The following is an 18496-nucleotide window of genomic DNA, read 5'->3' as shown; positions in this document are numbered from 1 at the left end:
CTGTGTGCAGGTAAGCTGCAGACTCTCCACACGTTACTGCGAAAGCTGAAGACGGGAGGCCACAGAGTGTTGATCTTCACTCAGATGACACGTATGTTAGACGTGCTGGAGCAGTTCCTCAACTACCACGGACACATCTACCTCCGTCTGGATGGCAGCACCCGCGTGGAGATGAGACAGGTTGGTGCTGATGGCGTTTTCAAATGACCACGTATGAAAATAGAATTTGATTTTTACTGCCTTACCTAAATTACAGCAGAATAATTAAGACTGAACACTGAAAAGAAAGGAAAATGTTCAATAAAAAATCACGTTAGGGTCTAGTCAGTCCGCCGTCTCTAACGCTTTTTCTCTGTGCATCTTCTTCCTTCTTCTTCAGTCCCTCATGGAGCGCTTCAACGCAGATCGGCGTATTTTCTGCTTCATCTTGTCAACTCGCAGCGGAGGCGTCGGGGTGAACCTGACCGGGGCCGACACAGTAGTATTCTACGACAGCGACTGGAACCCCACCATGGACGCTCAGGCGCAGGACCGCTGCCACCGAATCGGCCAGACCAGAGACGTCCACATCTACAGGTGACAGCGTAAAAGTGCTTTTACACGAGCGATACATTTGTGACGGAGTAAATTAATTATGGATATAAACAAGTAAAGACAACGATTAATGGAAAATACACCTTTTATTAGAAAATAATAAAAAAGTGCAACTTCAGGACCCGCTGCTTCAGTTCTCAAGTTACAAGGCAGTGCAATATTTAACAAGAAATAAAATAAAGAACCTTTATTGAAGTTAAAGGGACGGTTTGTAAGAATCAGAATTTGCTTGTTACGATAACGTTTCTCGCTGCGGAGCCCTGTCACTTCACAAAACACGGGAAACCTCTGTTGGTCTGGAGGAGCTGCAGCATTTATTTCTGCACAAACGTCCACTGTACATTCACTAGATATTCTCAGAGCTACTAACTCTTCTGCAGTGTGGAGTGTGCGCGCATGCACGTGAGAGTGGAGCGAAAGAGCGAGAACGAGCGCGTTCTGTGAGTGAAGGCAAGCAGGCAGAGGAGCAGAGAGTAGTTTGTGTTGGAGTCTGAGTCTGAACAGCGTAGCCACACGCGAGCGCGCATGGGACACTGACCCGGATTGATTTATACGTGTAAGAAGTTACAAACAGTCCCTTTAAATGAACAGTGGTTTAACCTGCTGCTTCTGTTCCCAAAACAAAGCGCATGGCGTCTCAGTAGGTGCGTGGAAAGATTGGTCGTGTTGCCGTTATATTTTTCATCTGGCCTCTGCATATTCTGTTGGCATTTGCTACGATTCCCCATAAAGAACAACATATTAATGTATTTTTTTTAATTGTTCCTCTTCAGGCTGATCAGCGAGCGAACGGTGGAGGAGAACATTTTAAAGAAAGCCAATCAGAAGAGGATGCTGGGAGATATGGCGATTGAAGGAGGAAACTTTACCACGGCCTTCTTCAAACAGGTAGGAATTTACAGTGCACTAATTAATTATTTATTTGACCAACAATAGCCTTTGTTTTAACATAATACTCCACTTTATGAAAATACATTCCCTTAAATGATATGATTCCATATGATGGGACGCAGGATAACACCACATCTCACTGTTTCTTCTACCAGCTGCACATCATATAAAAGTGCAGTAAAATTCAACCAAGTATGTTAAAGTCTCTCTAGTGTGTGCTCGATGACTGAGCACATGAAGAGATGTTTTTCATAGCTGCAACACTAGAGGAGGCTAGGGGCTTTGTCCTCTTCTCCTTTCATTAAATGTCTTCAGATCTACCTTTTTTAAGTAATGCCACTCGTGCTGTTTGAAGTGTGCCGACATTGCAGCCGTTTATAATGAATGCACTCAGTAAATGACACCATTAGCATAACTGCTCCTTTTTGAGTATATTAACATCAGGACGTTAAGCGGTTCAAGTGCCTCCTTATTATTGTTGTTCTCAAGTACAGAGAACCATTTTTTCTTGAGCTGAATGCGTCTCGTTTTCTTTTTGTTCTTCAGCAAACCATCCGAGACCTGTTTGATATGAATGAAGGGGAGCGGAGGGAGGTGGCGGTGGAGCTATCGGTGCCTCAAGCCGAGGAGGCTGAGGAGGCTGGCAACAAAACGAGTACCACCATCCTGGAGCAGGTAAGACGCATCACATGTACCAACATACACCGATCAGCCATAACATAATAACAATATCCCCGTTCCTTATAACCTCTCCAATCTGGGTAATATTATGATGATGCCATAGCATGATGTGATCATCTTGAAATGCTTCTCGCAGGCCCTGTGTCGTGCCGAGGACGAGGAGGACATAGTAGCAGCCTCTCAGGCCAAAGCAGAGCAGGTGGCCGAGCTGGCGGAGTTCAACGAGAACATACCGCTGGATGAGGGAGGCGAACAAGAGGAGGTGGAGGAGCTCTCAAAGGCCGAGCAGGAAATCGCTGCTCTGGTGGAGCAGGTGAGTAATCACGCTGTTCTGTTGTTGAATTATTATTTTAAAATCAAGGGTAGAACATTGGTTTCTATCCATAGTTGTTGTCCGTGAAGATGGGGGTATTTCTGCTGTGTATCTGCATCATATCTATAGAGTTGTTCTATGCTCCGTTAACTCACCATATAATCTTCCTATCTCCAGCTCACTCCCATTGAACGCTACGCCATGAACTTCCTGGAAGCCTCATTAGAAGACGTGTGCAAAGAGGAGCTGAAGCAGGCTGAGGTAACGCGCCACATCTTCTTCACCTTTTGCTTAGTTTGAATTGTCTCATCAGCTCAGCTTTCCAAAAGTTTGATTTAATAAATTCAACTTTGACTCAGTTTTGTAAAACCAAACTTCTAAACATCTGTTCTGTGTGTGTTTAGGAGCAAGTGGAGGCCGCCAGGAAGGGCCTGGACCAGGCCAAGGAGGAGGGCCTAAAGCTCCACGCTTCCTCCGATGACGACGCTGATGACTTTTTGTCGCCGCCAGCTTCTGTGGAGCCTCCTCAGCCAGCCCGCCGTGGCCGTAAACCCAAGGACAAGGACAAGATTGTCACCTCTACGAGGACCAGTGGTCGTCTGCGTGGGGCCTCGCCCGAAGCCGAGCCCGACCCCACGCCCACAAGAGAAGTGCCTGAAAGACTCCGCTGTGGTCTGAGAGGACGAGGAGCTGCCAAAGACACCGTGTCTACCACCCCGTCCCGCACAGACCAGCAGAAAACCTCCTCATCAACCAAGCTTCAAGATTCCTCCAAATCTTCAAAAGCCTCCTCTCCTGCCAGAGATCACCAGACCATCAAAACCAGGACTCTGCCAAACCGCTCCCATTCCAGTCCAGTGCCTTCCCCTCCTACGACCTCTCCCCCTGGAGGGAAACAGCAGCAAGTTGGGGAGACTGACGGCAAGACCTCCAAAGCCTGCAAAGAGGAGAACGAGAGGAGGACGTCTGAGTCACCGCTAGAGTCCAGCTGCCCGGTGGACCATCAGGCAAAAGATGACGACCACAGCGCCATGTCTCCCCCCTCCACCAGCTCCCGATCGCCTCGCAAGCGCCAGTCAGCCGACGGTGAAGTCCTGCGGGGCCTGGTTGAAGACTCCCCTTCGGCCAAAGTCCTGCGGAAGCTTCCGGGGAGGCTGGTCACGGTGGTGGAGGAGAAGGAGCCGAAAAGGAGGAGGCGCCGAGGAAGCGGCACTGGAGGCGGAGCTTCTTCAGAGGAGGCGACCATAGAGGAGAACACTGCCGAGGAACCAAACAAAGACAACGCATCACCGAGCGCTGACAGCAAAACTAAAGGGACCGCTACCAAATCTCCTCAGGACCAAGACTCTACTCCTAGTCCGTCTGTGAACCCGCCGCCTGTCAGAAGTTATCCTCCATATTCCCCGCCCCACCATTCTCCCGACATGCCCGTGCTGAGAAATCTTCCTGTGCGGCGCAGGTTGGAAACTGAATCTCGCATGGCTGCTCAGCTGGGAGAGCAGCATCTGGGTCGAGGTAGAGGAGGGAACCAGTCCAGAAAGACTGACACGCCACCGGGCAAAGACACCACCTCTACAGAGTCCGGTGTGAATTCTCTTGTGACACCTTTGAAAAGAAAGAGGGGCCGGCCCCCTAAGACTCCCCCGAGGTTATCTGATCATGACAAAACAGGTGCCCCTCCCCCAAAGCCCACCTCAACAAATGAGGCTGGGAACCCCCCTCAATCCCCAAAACGCAAGAGGGGTCGCCCTCGCAAAGAACCCATAACTACGCCAGAGACCGTCAGTGAAGGACAGAACTCTAAAAAGGAGACCACCACTCCTGGTGTATCTGGTGTATCAAAAACGGATGCTAGCATAAAGCCAACAGTCCAGCCTCCCCTGAAAGCTGCTGCTGTCACTACAAGTCAGGCCTCCCAGTCTAAAAAAGCGGAGGACACTAAGACTGAGGTTTCAGCCCCTGCTCCAAATCCAGCTCAAGCCCCCAAAACAACACCAACACCAACGCCAACAACAACAAAACCACCACCAACAACAACAGATAAAGCTTCCACACCAGTCGCAGCTTCAGTGCAAACACCCACTGCACCCCTTCCTTTGGTTGCCTCCACATCCGCCTCAGTTGTTAGTTCAGCTCCGGCTACAGTTCCAAGCCCAGACGCAGCATCCACCCAGGTGTCCTCCGCATCCTCCGTAACACTTTCTAAGCCTGCTGTTATCCCCATCACCGCTACCCCCACTACCACAACTCCATCGCCACCTGCCAACACTGTCACATCAACTCGTACAGGTGTAAAACTTGTGGTTTCCACTGCTTCTAAAGCTCCCATAGAGCCAAAACCTTCCGTTTCGACAACTGTGAAAACAACAACAGGACCTGCCAAAACCACCACAGTTGCCACACCAGCTGCTAGGACTCCTTCGACCGTGTCGTCTTCTGCTGCGGCCGTCAAAGCAGCTCCAGCGTCAGTCCCTGCCACGACGATCACGACAGCTACTGACGTAATATCAAAAACAGTCAGCGTTGCACCAGCAGTCACCACTACAGTGAAATCAGTCACAACTAAAACTACTGCTGGAAAGGACTTACCGCAAGCCTCCGCTCCTTCATCGACAACATCTACCCAAGCTGCTGTGACCTCCACCCCAGCTATTATAACCTCTGCTCTGTCATCGACAACATCTACCCCAGCTGCTGTAACGTCTAACCCAGCTGCTGTGACGTCTACCCCAGCTTCTGTAACGTCTACCCCAGCTGCTGTGACGTCTACTCCAGCTTCTGTAACGTCTACCCCAGCTGCTGTGACGTCTACCCCAGCTGCTGTGATGTCTACCCCAGCTTCTGTAACGTCTACCCCAGCTGCTGTGACGTCTACCCCAGCTGCTGTGACGTCTACCCCAGCTTCTGTAACGTCTACCCCAGCTTCTGTGACGTCTACCCCAGCTTCTGTGACGTCTACCCCAGCTGCTGTGACGTCTACCCCAGCTTCTGTAACGTCTACCCCAGCTGCTGTGACGTCTACCCCAGCTTCTGTGACGTCTACCCCAGCTTCTGTGACGTCTACCCCAGCTGCTGTGTCGTCTACCCCAGCTGCTGTGACGTCTACCCCAGCTTCTGTGACGTCTACCCCAGCTGCTGTGACGTCTACCCCAGCTTCTGTGACGTCTACCCCAGCTTCTGTGATGTCTACCCCAGCTTCTGTGACGTCTACCCCAGCTTCTGTGACGTCTACCCCAGCTGCTGTGACGTCTAACCCAGCTGCTGTGACCTCCACCCCAGCTATTGTAACCTCTACTCTGTCATCGACAACATCTACCCCAGCTTCTGTAACGTCTACCCCAGTTTCTGTAACATCTACCCCAGCTGTTGTGACCTCCACTGCAGCTAGTATAACCTCTGCTGTGTCATCTACAACATCTACCCCAGCTGCTGTAACCTCCACCGCAGCTATTATAACCTCTGCTGTGTCATCTACAACATCTACCCCAGCTGCCGTAACATCCACCCCAGCTGCCGTAAGATCTACCCGTGCTGCTGTAACCTCCACCACAGCTATTGTAACCTCTGCTGTGTCATCTACAACATCTACTGCAGTTGCTGTAACCTCCGCCACAGCTATTATAACCTCCGCTCTGTCATCTACATGTACCCCAGCTGCCGTAACCTCCACCCCAGCTGCTGTAACCTCTACAGCAGCTATTATAACCTCTGCAATGTCATCTACGTCTACCCCAGCTGCCGTAACATCCATCCCAGCTGCTGTAACCTCCACCCCAGCTGCTGTAACCTCCACCCCAGCTGCTGTAAACTCCACCCCTGCTATTGTAACCTCTTCTCCAGCTGCCACCCAAAAGGTTTCAGCTACAGCTTCACCAAAACCAACCTCAACATCTTCCCCCGCTACAGCAACAACTGTGACAACCACAGTAAAAACAGTCCTAGCTAGTCCATCGAGCGCAGTTCCCACCGCAAGTTCAACCACATCTGCTTCTGCAACACCGTCCGTAACAACGGTCTCATCATCTGCTGCAAACACATCTCCTCCGGCCCGAGCAAGGACTAACGTGACAACTACCAAAGTCGCCACCAAATCAGTCTCAACTTCGCCACCAACAACAACAACAGTTAAAGTGGCTAAACAGGCAACCGTTGTTCCAGTGGCTGGCACCTCCTCAGCAAAAACTCCAGCTGCACCAACCCCAACCTGCACTCCTTCCCCATCTACAACATCTGCCAGTGTGACCACCACAGCCCAGGCAAAGACAGTTACAGTAACTACAACAGAGGGAGTCCAAGTAGTGACGCCTGTAGCAGCAGCAGCAGCCCCTTCCAAAGAACACACAACTACCCCGGCCACAACTGCAGAAAAGACTGTCAATATCTCACCCCCAGTAACAACTTCCACAGGTGCTACACCAGCTCCATCACCAACCGCATCATCCCCAGAAAGGTCCATTACAGTTGCGACCACAAACGTTGTCACAACTACCCAAGTATCCATTACCACAGCCACCCCTGTGTCAACAGTAGCAGCTACCACAGCTGCCACAACCAGAACAGTTCCTCCTGTGTCCACCACACAAAGCTCTGTGTCCACTGATGTGTCCAAACCAGCCCAGACAGAATCCCCGCCCCGGGTACCCACGTCTGCTTCCTCTAGTGTTTCATCCGAGAAACAATCTATAGAGCCAACGCAGAAAGTGTCTGCACCTAAAAGTGACCCGGACAGGGTGACAGAAATGGAAGTAGATGCCGTGGAGGCTGGCGCAAGGACTAGCAAGGAGGAGGACGAGAAGAAGGAGGACGTCTGTAAGCCTAAAAGGAGAAAGGTGGAGAGTTCCTCTGAGACCAAAGAGTCGGGAAGGGAAGAAGCACAGCCTGCCCCTCAGAAAGAAGAACGTAAGCAAGAGGCGGCGGAGCCAACTCCAATCCAGAAAAGGCCTCTTAGTCGCCAGAGTAGCCAGGACTCTGCTCGATCCTCTTCGTCATCATCTGGGTGCTCTACATCAACCCTCACACGCCACGCTCACCACAAGAGGACTTACGAGAACAGACATCCTGCCAAGAAGATGCGAATGGACGACAACTCAGAAACGGGAGAGGAGGAGAAGAACGAAGAGGGCGGGGAGAAGGAAGAGGAAGAAGGCGCTACCTCTCGGGGAAGGCGGTCCAGGTCTTCCTCTTCATCCTCGGACTCGGACAACAGTGAGAGCAGGAAGGAGCGCCGGTTGACTCGCTCGGCAAAGCACGGGCTAAAAGATGAGGAGAGGAAAAAGGGCAACGCCCGGCAAGGAAAGAAACCCGCGCGCAGCTCTGACAAAAACGCATCAAACAACGCCAACGCATCCACGGGTGGAGAGTCGGGCAGTGATACGTCTTCTGTTAGGATCCACAGGAAGTCTGCAGGATCTCAGCCGTCACAAGAGCGTAAAGCTCAGACAAACAGCGCGCCCCCTTTGCCTCCTGAGCCCGAGGTTCTGGGGAAGAGGTGCTCGGCGCTCAATGCGGCAGCCAAACTCCTCGCAATGAAAGGCAGGGTGGATACTCCCGGTCACACCACCCGGAGAGACTCTGGGGCGAAGGCTGCTGGGACTTCCCCTGCCTCTTCTTCTGACAAGAACCAAAAGTCTAAAAGCAAAAGTGTCCCTGCCTCGCCTCAGAGTAACTCTGTAACTCTTACTAATAATAAAAGCAGCGGCAGCAAACCCTCAACGCCCAATCAGACCAGCCGCCCTGCTTCCCGCTCCACCAGACAGTGCCCCGGTCCTCTGGTTCCACCCCTGGAAGTGGAGGTGGAGTACAAGAGGTCTAAACCAGAGGACAAGGAGAGGGGGAGCAGGAAGTCGTCAAGGGGAAAGGAAGGCGAGGCCGAGGCGCAGTCTTCGTCCCGGGGTCACAGCGCCTGCAGCAGCATGAGCAGCGACGGCGAGGGCAACGGGCGCGGCCGCAGCAGCAGAAGCCGCAGCAGCAGCAGCAACAGCAACAGCAGCCAACGCACCCACAGCATCAGCTCTCAATACACCGAGCACAGAGAGTCCCGCGCCGCTTCCTCCGGCAGCGAGCGGGATCGCAGCTCGGAAGGTAGTAGAGACAAAAGACACACGCGGGGACAGCGCCGGGAGAGCCGGAGGTCTCAAAAACACTCGCAGGAGGTGACCGGCGGTTCGGGAACGGAGGGGACGCCGGACAGGGTGCTGCGCAGCGTCGCGGCACTCGCGGCGGTGCAGGCCCGGTCGCCGGCCTTGAGTACCCGCTCCTCTTCTGGTCAACACCGTCACCACAAGACATGATCAGAGTGCCAAAGGGGGAGAAAAAAAAAATGGAAGCGAGAGTGCCGTCGCAGAGCATGTCACGACCTCCAAGGTTGCTGCTTTGTGTGCACTCTGATGAATGCAAAGGGAACGGAGTGCCGCACAAGCCAGGGACCTCACTGCCTCTTGGGCCCTCTCCCTTTCCAATTGGAGCTGGTCCTCTCACCAGATCAGCCATTGTCAGCTGGGGGGGGAAGGCTCAGGGACGCCGGACTGAGAGTGAGAAAAAAAAAAATGTGGCGCCAATCGTCACGCGTCCGTAAACAGACGGGAGAGAGACGGTGCGGTGGATAAATCCACCGCTGGGACTTGAGGGGGGACAAAGGTGCAAGAGGTTATAAAGGCAAGTTGTTAGTTCACATTATGTACTGTAATCATTTAAGACTGGAACACTCAGATCTTCTGTGTTAACATGGGATTATACAGCGCCCTCTATTAGGGTCATTAATGAAAAGTCATTTGTGTGACATTAAAAACTTATGAGTGACCAGTTGTATTGTAAGTTGGAGGTTTTAGAGAGTTTGGTTTTTGAAAAATTTCGTCAGCTGTCCTGACTATTGTTTCTTTGTAGTCAGTTGATAAGTTATATGCATATTTTATTATTTCTTCCAGGGTATTAGGAAGAGACCAGATCTGTCAATGTGATCTTTGCTGCACTATGCTGGAGCTTGTCTTTGCTTGGGCCCCCTTTTCTTTTTTGTTTTTTTTTATTTGTCATGTCTGTTCATTGGATTCATTTTTAAATCCAGCCTTGCATTTCTCATTTGCACATCTGATATTGTGGCCCCTCGGCTTTTTTGAGTACATTGTGGTGTAGTAATAAGTTTTTACATCAACTTCAGTCGATTAATTGGTTCCTGGTACCTCACGATGTATCTCTGAAAATGTATTAATTGAAGTTGTGCTCCTGAGACCACACACCTGGAGCAGCAGAAGAAATCTCTTTTTTCCTAATCGTCCCAAAGGCAGTTAATAGTCCACTTTGTCATGTATTTATATGGAAAAGGGCAAGTACATGTTGAAATTAAAGAGTGCCTCTTTGGCCAAATGGGTTTGAACCTCAGATTGCCTTGTGACGCACCTGAAGCAGGGGTGTTGAGCTTCTCTCGTTATTTAAAAAAAAAGCCAAACTAAAAAAAAAAACCCTAGAGAACATCAAGTAAAGCACCCTGTGCATCAGTGCTACCAAATTAATGTTTTATTTTTTGATTATTTTTTTTTGTCACCATCACTTCTTCATGTAAAAAAAAAAAAAATTACTTGGACAAAATATGTGAATAAAATTTACTGGTACAGTTCCAGATGACTGTAAATTGTCGATTTACTTTTGAAGCTATTTTGAGCAGAGGTGATATTTGGGTGGGGGGTGGGAAGGGGTTCGGGTCGGGCGGGTAGTTTATGGTGATGGTCTTATTTTTGATTTGTCTCTCTCTCTTCATTTGTTGCATTCCTTTTGATCCCTTGTAATTCCACATTGTTTTACTTGAACAATTAAGACAATTACAGTTGAATAAAAAGACCAAAAATTAGTTGCCATTTTTCATTGTGTTGAAAGATTTTTGTTTAATCGTGGGTGAAATACAGATTTGTTTCATACTATACTGTAAAAAAAAAAATACTTTGTGAGAAAATGCTTCTTTTCAATGGTCTGTAACAGCAAATTTATGATACAAGACAAACAGAATAGAACATGGCAGTATTTTATTTAAAAAAACATATCTAAATTAAAATAAATGAGTGTGACAATCGTAATATTACACAGTAGCAAAGTCCGTCTCTGCCCTCCGCTGCCAACCACTTTCTTTCTGAGATTTAGACGACCTTTAACAGTTTTTGGTTTATTTTTCTTTACAGATTTGTCAAATTGTGGAAGCATAGCACACACTGTTTCTCCATAAATGTGTTTTCTGGTTAGTTAACACATCGCAGGATTTCCCCGCAGAATTAAACAAAAACTAGCAGGACAAAAGGAGTCTTTGCACAATGTGACAAACAGGTGAAGAAAAATAAAAAAGTCTTAATATACGAGTATACGTTGTCAGCTGAAACACTGCTCAAATAGGAACAAAATTAAAAACTCACTCCATCCCTTCTTGACAATGTTAGTGCACGTCACATTCTCACATGGACATAAAGGAGAAGGCACAGTTTTGAGAAGAAAAAAAAAAAAAATCATGTGTGGTTGCAGCAGCTTAACACAATAAATTGATTTAAATCATAAATACAAACTGGTAGGACAAATAAAAGTGGGCCTTTTATTGCAGTGCTGAGAAACCGTAAAATAAAAATAAAAGAAGGGGAGGCTGTTATTTCACCAAAACAATATGTACACTTGTTACATGTAGGCAAACTTTCAAGTTTTAAAAATCTGCATAAAGAATTTCTCATCATCACCAGCAATAGAGGTTATGTACAATTATATTAGTCTATCTGCCTATAAAAGAAATGTCTACTCTATTAAAATTATCTGCGCCTCTAATTCATCCAGAAACGACAACGTAACAAGAAGCAATGCACAGTTTCCTGAGGACAGTATGATCAGCGCCAGCGTGGGGGTTCAATACTGCATTGTGCTTTGCTCAAGGCCACTTATTTCCTCTTTCTTTTTTTTTAAAGTAGGAGGGGAAAGGGCACCGACGTAACATTTCATAAATTGTCTGTGTGTTGCAGACTAGAATCTGACGGGAGGGAGTTTCCATAAACCAGCAGCACTACCTCATGAGTGGAAGTGGAAATGGAAATGCAAAGATTGTAGTCATTTGTGAGTTAAAAGCACCTTTAAAACAAAAACAAAAGGCCTGATGGGAGGACAGTTAGGGGTTAGAGGGAGACGAATATGAAAAGCAGATGGATGATAACCGACTGAATTCACCCGCACATCCTGTGGGCTGAAATTATTTACATGAAAAGGTGTTTGTTTTTTTATGTGCTTCTGCTAAACCAGTCTACAGCCGACAGCTCACGCTGCCTGGTGTTAGGTGCCGAAGGTGGTGACCAACGAGATGACTAAGATGAGGAGGACGATGCTCAAACAGATCGCTATCCAGATCTTTTTCTGCATTGGAAGAAAGACAAATAGATTAACATACAAGCAAAATGAATCGCCTTAAAAGACACGTTAATATAGAGGGGGATCACTGTAAAGTCTAAACCAGTTTAAAGGGATAGTTTGGATTTGCTCTCTTCAAAGCCACCAGACTCCATCGACAAAAACAGTCATTTTACCTAGCAGAACGCGGGAGTTGCTGGTCTACCGCTGCCTCGTTTCTTTGAGTTATTGTGTGACTTTGGTGAGTCCGAACTAACCCTTTAAAACACCAAAGTCACACAATAACACAAACAAAGAAACCGATCGAGGCACCAGTGCAGCCGTAGGCCAGTGACTCCCATGTTCTGCGAGGTAAAATTATTGTTTTTGTCAATGGAGTCTGGTGGCTTTGAAGCGGTCCATAGATAACAGCTTCAGTTCCCCGTCGGAAAGGGCTGTCTGACGGCAAAGTAAAGCAGTGATGATATTCTAAATATAACATACACTTAAACCGATATTTATTCTTTTGGATGGCTAAAATACATTTAGCTGCTGCCCCCGTCCACAGCAGTATATTGCTGTCTGTTTCTCCAAACTGGGAGTGCTCTGATCGTCATCTACTGTAGGTAATACACTGTCTATGCATAAGTACCTCATACGACCCCACTTCAAAACATCCAAACTATCCCTTTAAGAGGAGTAAGGCTATTTGGTTTGATGGGACAGGCAAGTAAGTGTCCATTTCATGTCGTCTTAAAGATTTAAATTGTACCTTGCGTGCTTTCTGCTGATATGTGACCGCTTTCTGTGTGTTTTCCTTTGCTTTCTCCACGTAGTTAGACGACTGTTTGATGTTGGTTTCAATCCGGTTGACCATCTCCCCCTGCAGGAGGCAGAAATATCGGAATCAGACACTCTGTGTAATCCCAAAACAAAAGAGAGAGAGAGAGAGACTTCACCAGCGGTGCTTCTTTTACCTGAGCCTCCACCTCCATGGCGAGGTACTGGAACATGTCGTGCAAATCTCTGATGCTCCTCTCCAGCTTCAGGATCTCGTCGTGTCTGGACTCGATCTCGTTCAGAGCCTGCTTTGTAGCTTGAGCATCAATCAGGATCTGAAACATGGCGACGATATTTATTAGCTGCATTATAAACAATAGAAAAATCTGTGGTGAGGTTTCATCTAGTCTGACTGAGTGCACATCGAAAGCCAGCAGGATTCTTCACACTACGAGATACTGAAACACTACAGGCATCACTAGGGGCTGCATGTGGTTTTCTTTCTTTGCTTACCAAATCCGTCGTCCAGTTGGAGCGGTTAGAGAGACTACAACAGAGCAGATCTGTCACCATTTCACACCTGACACTTAAAGTCACCACAACTACTACGATTATGACTATAGTTGGTGGTTGGTGCAAAACAAATGTCAATGTGTTTATTTCTCAGCAGGTAACTGTTGTGGTTTCCAACATCTCAGTGTCGACGCCCTCCTTTTGTGTTGCGCGCACTCACATTTTGTGTGAAAACATCCGTCTGGCCGCTCTCGAGCATCGCATCCAGCTCTTCGTCTGTCACATTGGTCCCAGCTAAAAGTGAGAAGTACGTTAGATCAGTGTTTTGGATACAGGACGTTGTTGCTGTGAGACGGGAGAGACACTGGAAATGAAAATATAAAAACTCCCCTCTGAGCTCAAATCAAAAGAGCAGAATCGAAAGTAAGAATGTGTTTTTATCTGTAGTTGATCTGATTAAGATACAAAGTCTACAACGTAGAGCTGCAATTAACGAGATAAGTATTTTCATTACTGATTAATCTGGCAATTATTTTCTCGATTACTCGTTTGGTCTAGAAAACACCAGCAGACTTTCTGTCACAATATCCTGAAGGAACAACAGTCCAAAACCCAAAAATATTCACTTTACTTTACTCTCATATTTGAACCATCTAATGACTAATAAATAAAACAAATAAAAAAATAATTAATTAAATTAAATAATAAAAATGACTTAAATGATTAATCAATTAAGAAAAATAAACAATTTTCTTTCAAACACTTCTTTGATCAATTAATCGTTGCAGCTCTACTACCATAAAACTACAGATCCCTAACACTTTACTTCAACCCTCCTATCTAGCATTTATAAGCAGTATATTAATATTCATTAAATGGTTTATAACACATTATAATGTAGTTGTAGGTAGATGTTTATTTGTCAACAACTATATCTCCTGTGGGCACGAATCAGTAAAGGCTGCTGTACAAACAGATAATAAATAAATAGCTGTAATATTATAAAATGTCTTCAAAGGAGAACTTTTAATGATTTATAACACACTATAATGTTTATAATATATAATTCTACAGTACTTATAAATGCTAAAAATGGTGGTTTAAAAGTGTGTAGAGTAGAAAGTAAGAGAAAGAGAAAGGAGATGACATGTGGTAAATGTCATGAGACAGAGGAGGAAGTGATCAGGCCAACGGTGACAATGGCCGCAGACCACAAACCAAACACAAGAAATCAGAGCTGCTCGTCGTGTACTCACTGATTTTGAGTTGTCTCTGTATTCTCTCCACGTTGCGGTCTCTGTACTGGGACTGGATGGTGTTACAGTGTCCCATCAACTCCACAAACTCCTTCGACAAGACGCCGTGCTGGAGAGAAGGAAACGTTTCGGTCACTTCACTGCTGTTTATATAACAGAATAAAACAGCTTCATGCAGCTGCAGAGTTTGTTTGAGATTACAAGTTCTATCCAACCTGGGTCCGTTGCATCCGAGCGTTTATGGGTACATATTTTCCATCCTCTTCTCCTTTCTTCGGTTCAATACCTGTAGAAAGATAATTGATAAGTGCGAGTCAACGAATGAACAAAACCAATAAATAAACAGTGTTCACTTGCTATCCATCAATACTCACTCTTGAGTTTTCTCTGGATCTGAGTCGCCACCGTTTTGATCTCCTCTCGATGAGTCTGGAGCTCTTTCTTCATACCTGACCAAAGAGGGAAACAACATCAGACAATGTGAGAGACTTAATCAAGATGAATTTAGCAATCAACTACACAAGTTTATTATTGACTTTGTCCAGTTTCTAGCACTCGTCAGACACGTTATGCACCTCATGGATTTGATCGGTGCTCAGATCTGGACAGACTGATGGCCTAAATGAATATACTTACTCTCCTCCGGCAGCGCCACCCCCAGCACAGTTTTCTGTTTGTTCTCGAGGTTAGACACCATCCTCTTGAGACTCTGCAGCCCCTCGTGGATTTCTTGCACCTAAGATTCAGAAACAAGTTTTGATGTTTATAGGCAGAAATATTGCTAACGGTTGCATTTTCATTCAATTAGTTGATCAAAAGAAAATTAATCCACAAGAAGTTAGTTAAACATTTAACTCATCTCAAGAAAAATGCTGAACATGCTCTCGTTTTAGGTTCTCAAATGGCCGGTATATGCTGCTTTTCTCTGTTTTACATTATTAGTGAACTGCTGGTGGGACCAAACAAGTACTCTTAGGATGGTACCTTGGGTTAGTTTCATACCTAGATGCAATAACACATAGGTTTGAAGTGAGGTATGCCATCATGATGCACATAATAGTATGTAGGGCTGCAACTAACAATTATTTTCACTATCAACTGATTATTTTCTCAATAACTGATGAATCATTTGGTCTATAAAATATTTAAGAATAGAGAAAAATGTTCATAAAACCCAAAGTGATTCAATCTATTATAATAGAGGACGAAGAAAAGTAGTAATATTCAATATTAAGAAGTAATTTTTGCTGTAATAATATTGCAATAACACTGGGTCATTTTTCAAGGACACTGGGATTAGCAGACTGGGATGTTGACAAAATACAATTTAGAAAGTGTTGATAAGATTGAGACCATTTCTTGTACTTAAAGCCTCAGCAGTAGATATATATTACTCAGTTTAACAATGTAAACAAACATGATTTTAATATTAAAACCCCTCATTTCCTAAGAATAAGTGGTTTATATAGATAGAGCTATAACCTGAGGCAAAAAAAAATGCAAGACAACACCAAGTTATCTCAGCTGATCTGTCATCTGCACCTTGATAAACATCATTATTATTATTATTATTATTAAGATACCTTTTTAAAGAAGGCTTCATTCTCCTTCTCCTCTTTGACTGAAGAGGTTCCAGGTTTGATCATCAGAGCTTTGACCTCCTCGTCCTCATCTGAAGCCTCTGCATTCTGCAAATGTGAAGAAAATAAAGACATCTGCATGTTAAAAGCACATAAACAAACAAACAGACCAACATGCTTGCAGCCCAGCCCCTGTTGTCCTCATTCTGTCCTGGCCTGGTGCTTCCTTTAAGGGCTGAAACGGAAGTGGTGAGCAAAACAAAGCTATAGTGAAACAATCAGACACATAAACAGCCGCACATTGTTGTTTTAAACACTTTTAGCAACGTGCTTTCTCACTCAAAGCTGTCACAGCTCAACACTTTCACGTTATCAGCTGTTACTCCACTGGATTACTGTGGCTAAGTTAGCATGCTAGCTGGCTAATGCTAAAGCTAATGCTAACAGACTAACTAATGGGCTGTGGCTAAGTTAGCATGCTAGCAGGCTAATGCTAATGCTAACGCTAGCCGTGTCTCTCTGATAACTCACGTTTCCTAGTTCTTTAGTTCGGTCCCGCATGTTTCCAGCAGCAGGTCGGAGGTCAGAGAAGCTGCGACTCTACGAAGAGATGTGGTGAGTTGTTTCCAAAGCAGAGAAACAGAGAAAGTAACAGAACAAAGACTTTAAACTCTGATCTGCTGTCATTCAACAAGTTAACTACAGAGAGTAACACTTCTTCTGCTGCTGCTTCTACTGCTGCTGCTCAACACACTGAGGTGGCGACTCACTGGCGCCCTCTGCGGCCGCAGAGTGTAACTACACCAGCCGGATGAGCAGTGATTTATTTATTATTTTAATTATATTATTAAGGGTGTTATAGCAGCAAACAACTATTTGCTATGTAAAGATATAGTGGATGTATGTATGTGTATGTGTAGTGTATGTGTGTATGTATGTATATATATATATATATATATATATATATGTGTGTATGTGTGTATATGTATATGTGTGTACGTGTATATATGTGTATGTGTGTGTGTGTATGTAGGTATGTGTATATATATCTATATATATCTCTCTATACATATAGAGAGATATATATATATTTATATAAATTTAATTTTTTTTTTCTCTTCTTCTTCTTCTTATTTCAGAATATAATAAGTATAAAATAAGTATCCAAAAATAAGTCATGAAATAATAATAAGAAGAAGAGAAAAAAAAATAAAAAATGTTTAATAAATAAATATATATATATATTTAAAAAAAAGAGAAATAAATAACTGGATTCACAAATTGAATTAAGAATACAGGTTTTACAGCAGATCTTCTTCTTATTATTTCACGACTTATTTGTGGATACTCTCCCTGTGTTGTATTCTCTACAATTTGAATTTTATGTGTCCATGATTGAGAATCAGTTCGGTCTTTTGTGGCCAGCTGTGGATGTTTGTGTGTATGTTGTTGTCAGGTATGATTGAGTGATGTGTTGTGTCACGTTTGAGTGTTGTTCAGAAAAACAAAAAATAACTTTCCCTGTACAGTGACTGTTCTATTGATTATTGACAATTAATAAAAAAGACCTTTGAAAGATAAAGTGGAGTAATGTCTAACTTTATTTGAGTACAATTGAGCACCAATTGAACAATAAAAAATAATACATTTGTTTACCAATTGATTTATTAATCTATGAATAAATGCACTAAATTACAAAGTAATTTATTGTATGACATTTTAATGGGCAATAAAATAAAAATTATAAAAATATTTTTTTATAAATTAAATATTAATCCATCCATAAATAGTTGATTTTTAATTTTTTTTTTTTAGACTATTGGTGCCTTTAAATGGGGTCGTGTTTACCGATAATTATTGCATTTATTATTAATTTTTGTGTTTCACAAATATTCTCTGCCTGAAAAAACATATTGGTATCTTCATAAAGTGCAACAATATGTTCCTTGAAAATACAATAAAATGTAAACTACACTTTAGAATATAAAATAAAATTGATATGAATAATGTATTTTCTATTTTTCAATTTTTTTTTATTATTTATATTTGACCACTTTTTTGACCACTCCGGTTGTTTTTAAGGTGCCATTTAATTTGTTTCATGCAATCTTTTTTTATGATTTTTATTAGACATTTTGACAACTAACAATTGCCAACTCTTTAATCGCCACAGACGGGCATGCTTGACAAACTGTTTATAGATAAAATAACAACATGGGAATCTCTGTTTTTGGCTGATCTAGTGATTTAAACTTCTGACTAATTAAATACTTTATTAGGTAGGTTTACCTATCTATCTACATATACCTAATAAACTGCCAACTGATTGTATTGTCAGTTCCAGTGTCATCACTGCTGACAGCCACAAGGTGATGCTGTTTGCCTGCACACTGTATAGTTGCACCAAAGCCTTCACCACATCTAGTGAAGCTGTAATTTACACTTTATATCACACACATTAAGACTGCGCTGAACTGTTCTTTTACTTTTACTTTTACTTTGTACTTTTACTTTCAAAATCGGTCATCAAGGCTGAACTTTGCAATATT

General features: G+C 44.4%; 2 protein-coding genes across 5 annotated transcripts in view; one reads left to right on the top strand and one right to left on the bottom strand.

Moving 5' to 3' along the window:
- The window catches only part of LOC119479665 (Snf2-related CREBBP activator protein), a 39331-nt gene extending 29012 nt beyond the window's left edge, over positions 1–10319 (top strand). For 3 of the 4 annotated variants that reach the window (XM_037755505.1, XM_037755503.1, XM_037755504.1), the window contains 7 exons: positions 11–180; positions 380–576; positions 1368–1482; positions 2032–2160; positions 2303–2479; positions 2657–2740; positions 2884–10319. In XM_037755505.1, coding sequence (XP_037611433.1) covers positions 11–180; positions 380–576; positions 1368–1482; positions 2032–2160; positions 2303–2479; positions 2657–2740; positions 2884–8769 — 6758 coding nt within the window. In that variant the 3' untranslated portion in view covers positions 8770–10319. The remainder of the gene's footprint in view (positions 1–10; positions 181–379; positions 577–1367; positions 1483–2031; positions 2161–2302; positions 2480–2656; positions 2741–2883) is intronic. The other variant, XM_037755507.1, reaches the window with a different exon arrangement.
- A 155-nt stretch (positions 10320–10474) lies between these two features.
- On the bottom strand, positions 10475–16700 carry stx4 (syntaxin 4). The gene is made up of 10 exons (XM_037755508.1): positions 16479–16700; positions 15951–16055; positions 15004–15103; positions 14742–14816; positions 14583–14653; positions 14368–14476; positions 13332–13405; positions 12796–12933; positions 12591–12701; positions 10475–11845 (listed from the first exon to the last, which is right to left on the bottom strand). The coding sequence occupies exons 1-10, from the start codon at positions 16506–16508 to the stop codon at positions 11765–11767; spliced, it is 894 nt and encodes a 297-aa protein (XP_037611436.1). The 5' UTR covers positions 16509–16700; the 3' UTR covers positions 10475–11764.
- Between the last annotated feature and the right edge of the window lie 1796 nt (positions 16701–18496).

This window comes from Sebastes umbrosus, chromosome 20, assembly GCF_015220745.1.
Source record: "Sebastes umbrosus isolate fSebUmb1 chromosome 20, fSebUmb1.pri, whole genome shotgun sequence".
Lineage (NCBI taxonomy): Eukaryota > Metazoa > Chordata > Actinopteri > Perciformes > Sebastidae > Sebastes > Sebastes umbrosus.
The sequence above is the reverse complement of the archived record's forward strand: the minus strand, read 5'-3'. Positions and strand labels throughout refer to the sequence as shown.

Excerpts from the sequence above, each read along its gene's own strand:
- stx4 (XM_037755508.1), bottom strand. The coding sequence starts at position 16,508 with ATGCGGGACCGAACTAAAGAACTAGGAAAC. Across the intron at positions 16,056-16,478 it reads GAACTAAAGAACTAGGAAAC|AATGCAGAGGCTTCAGATGA; the intron begins GTGAGTTATCAG and ends TCACATTTGCAG. Across the intron at positions 14,654-14,741 it reads GATCCAGAGAAAACTCAAGA|GTATTGAACCGAAGAAAGGA; the intron begins GTGAGTATTGAT and ends ATCTTTCTACAG.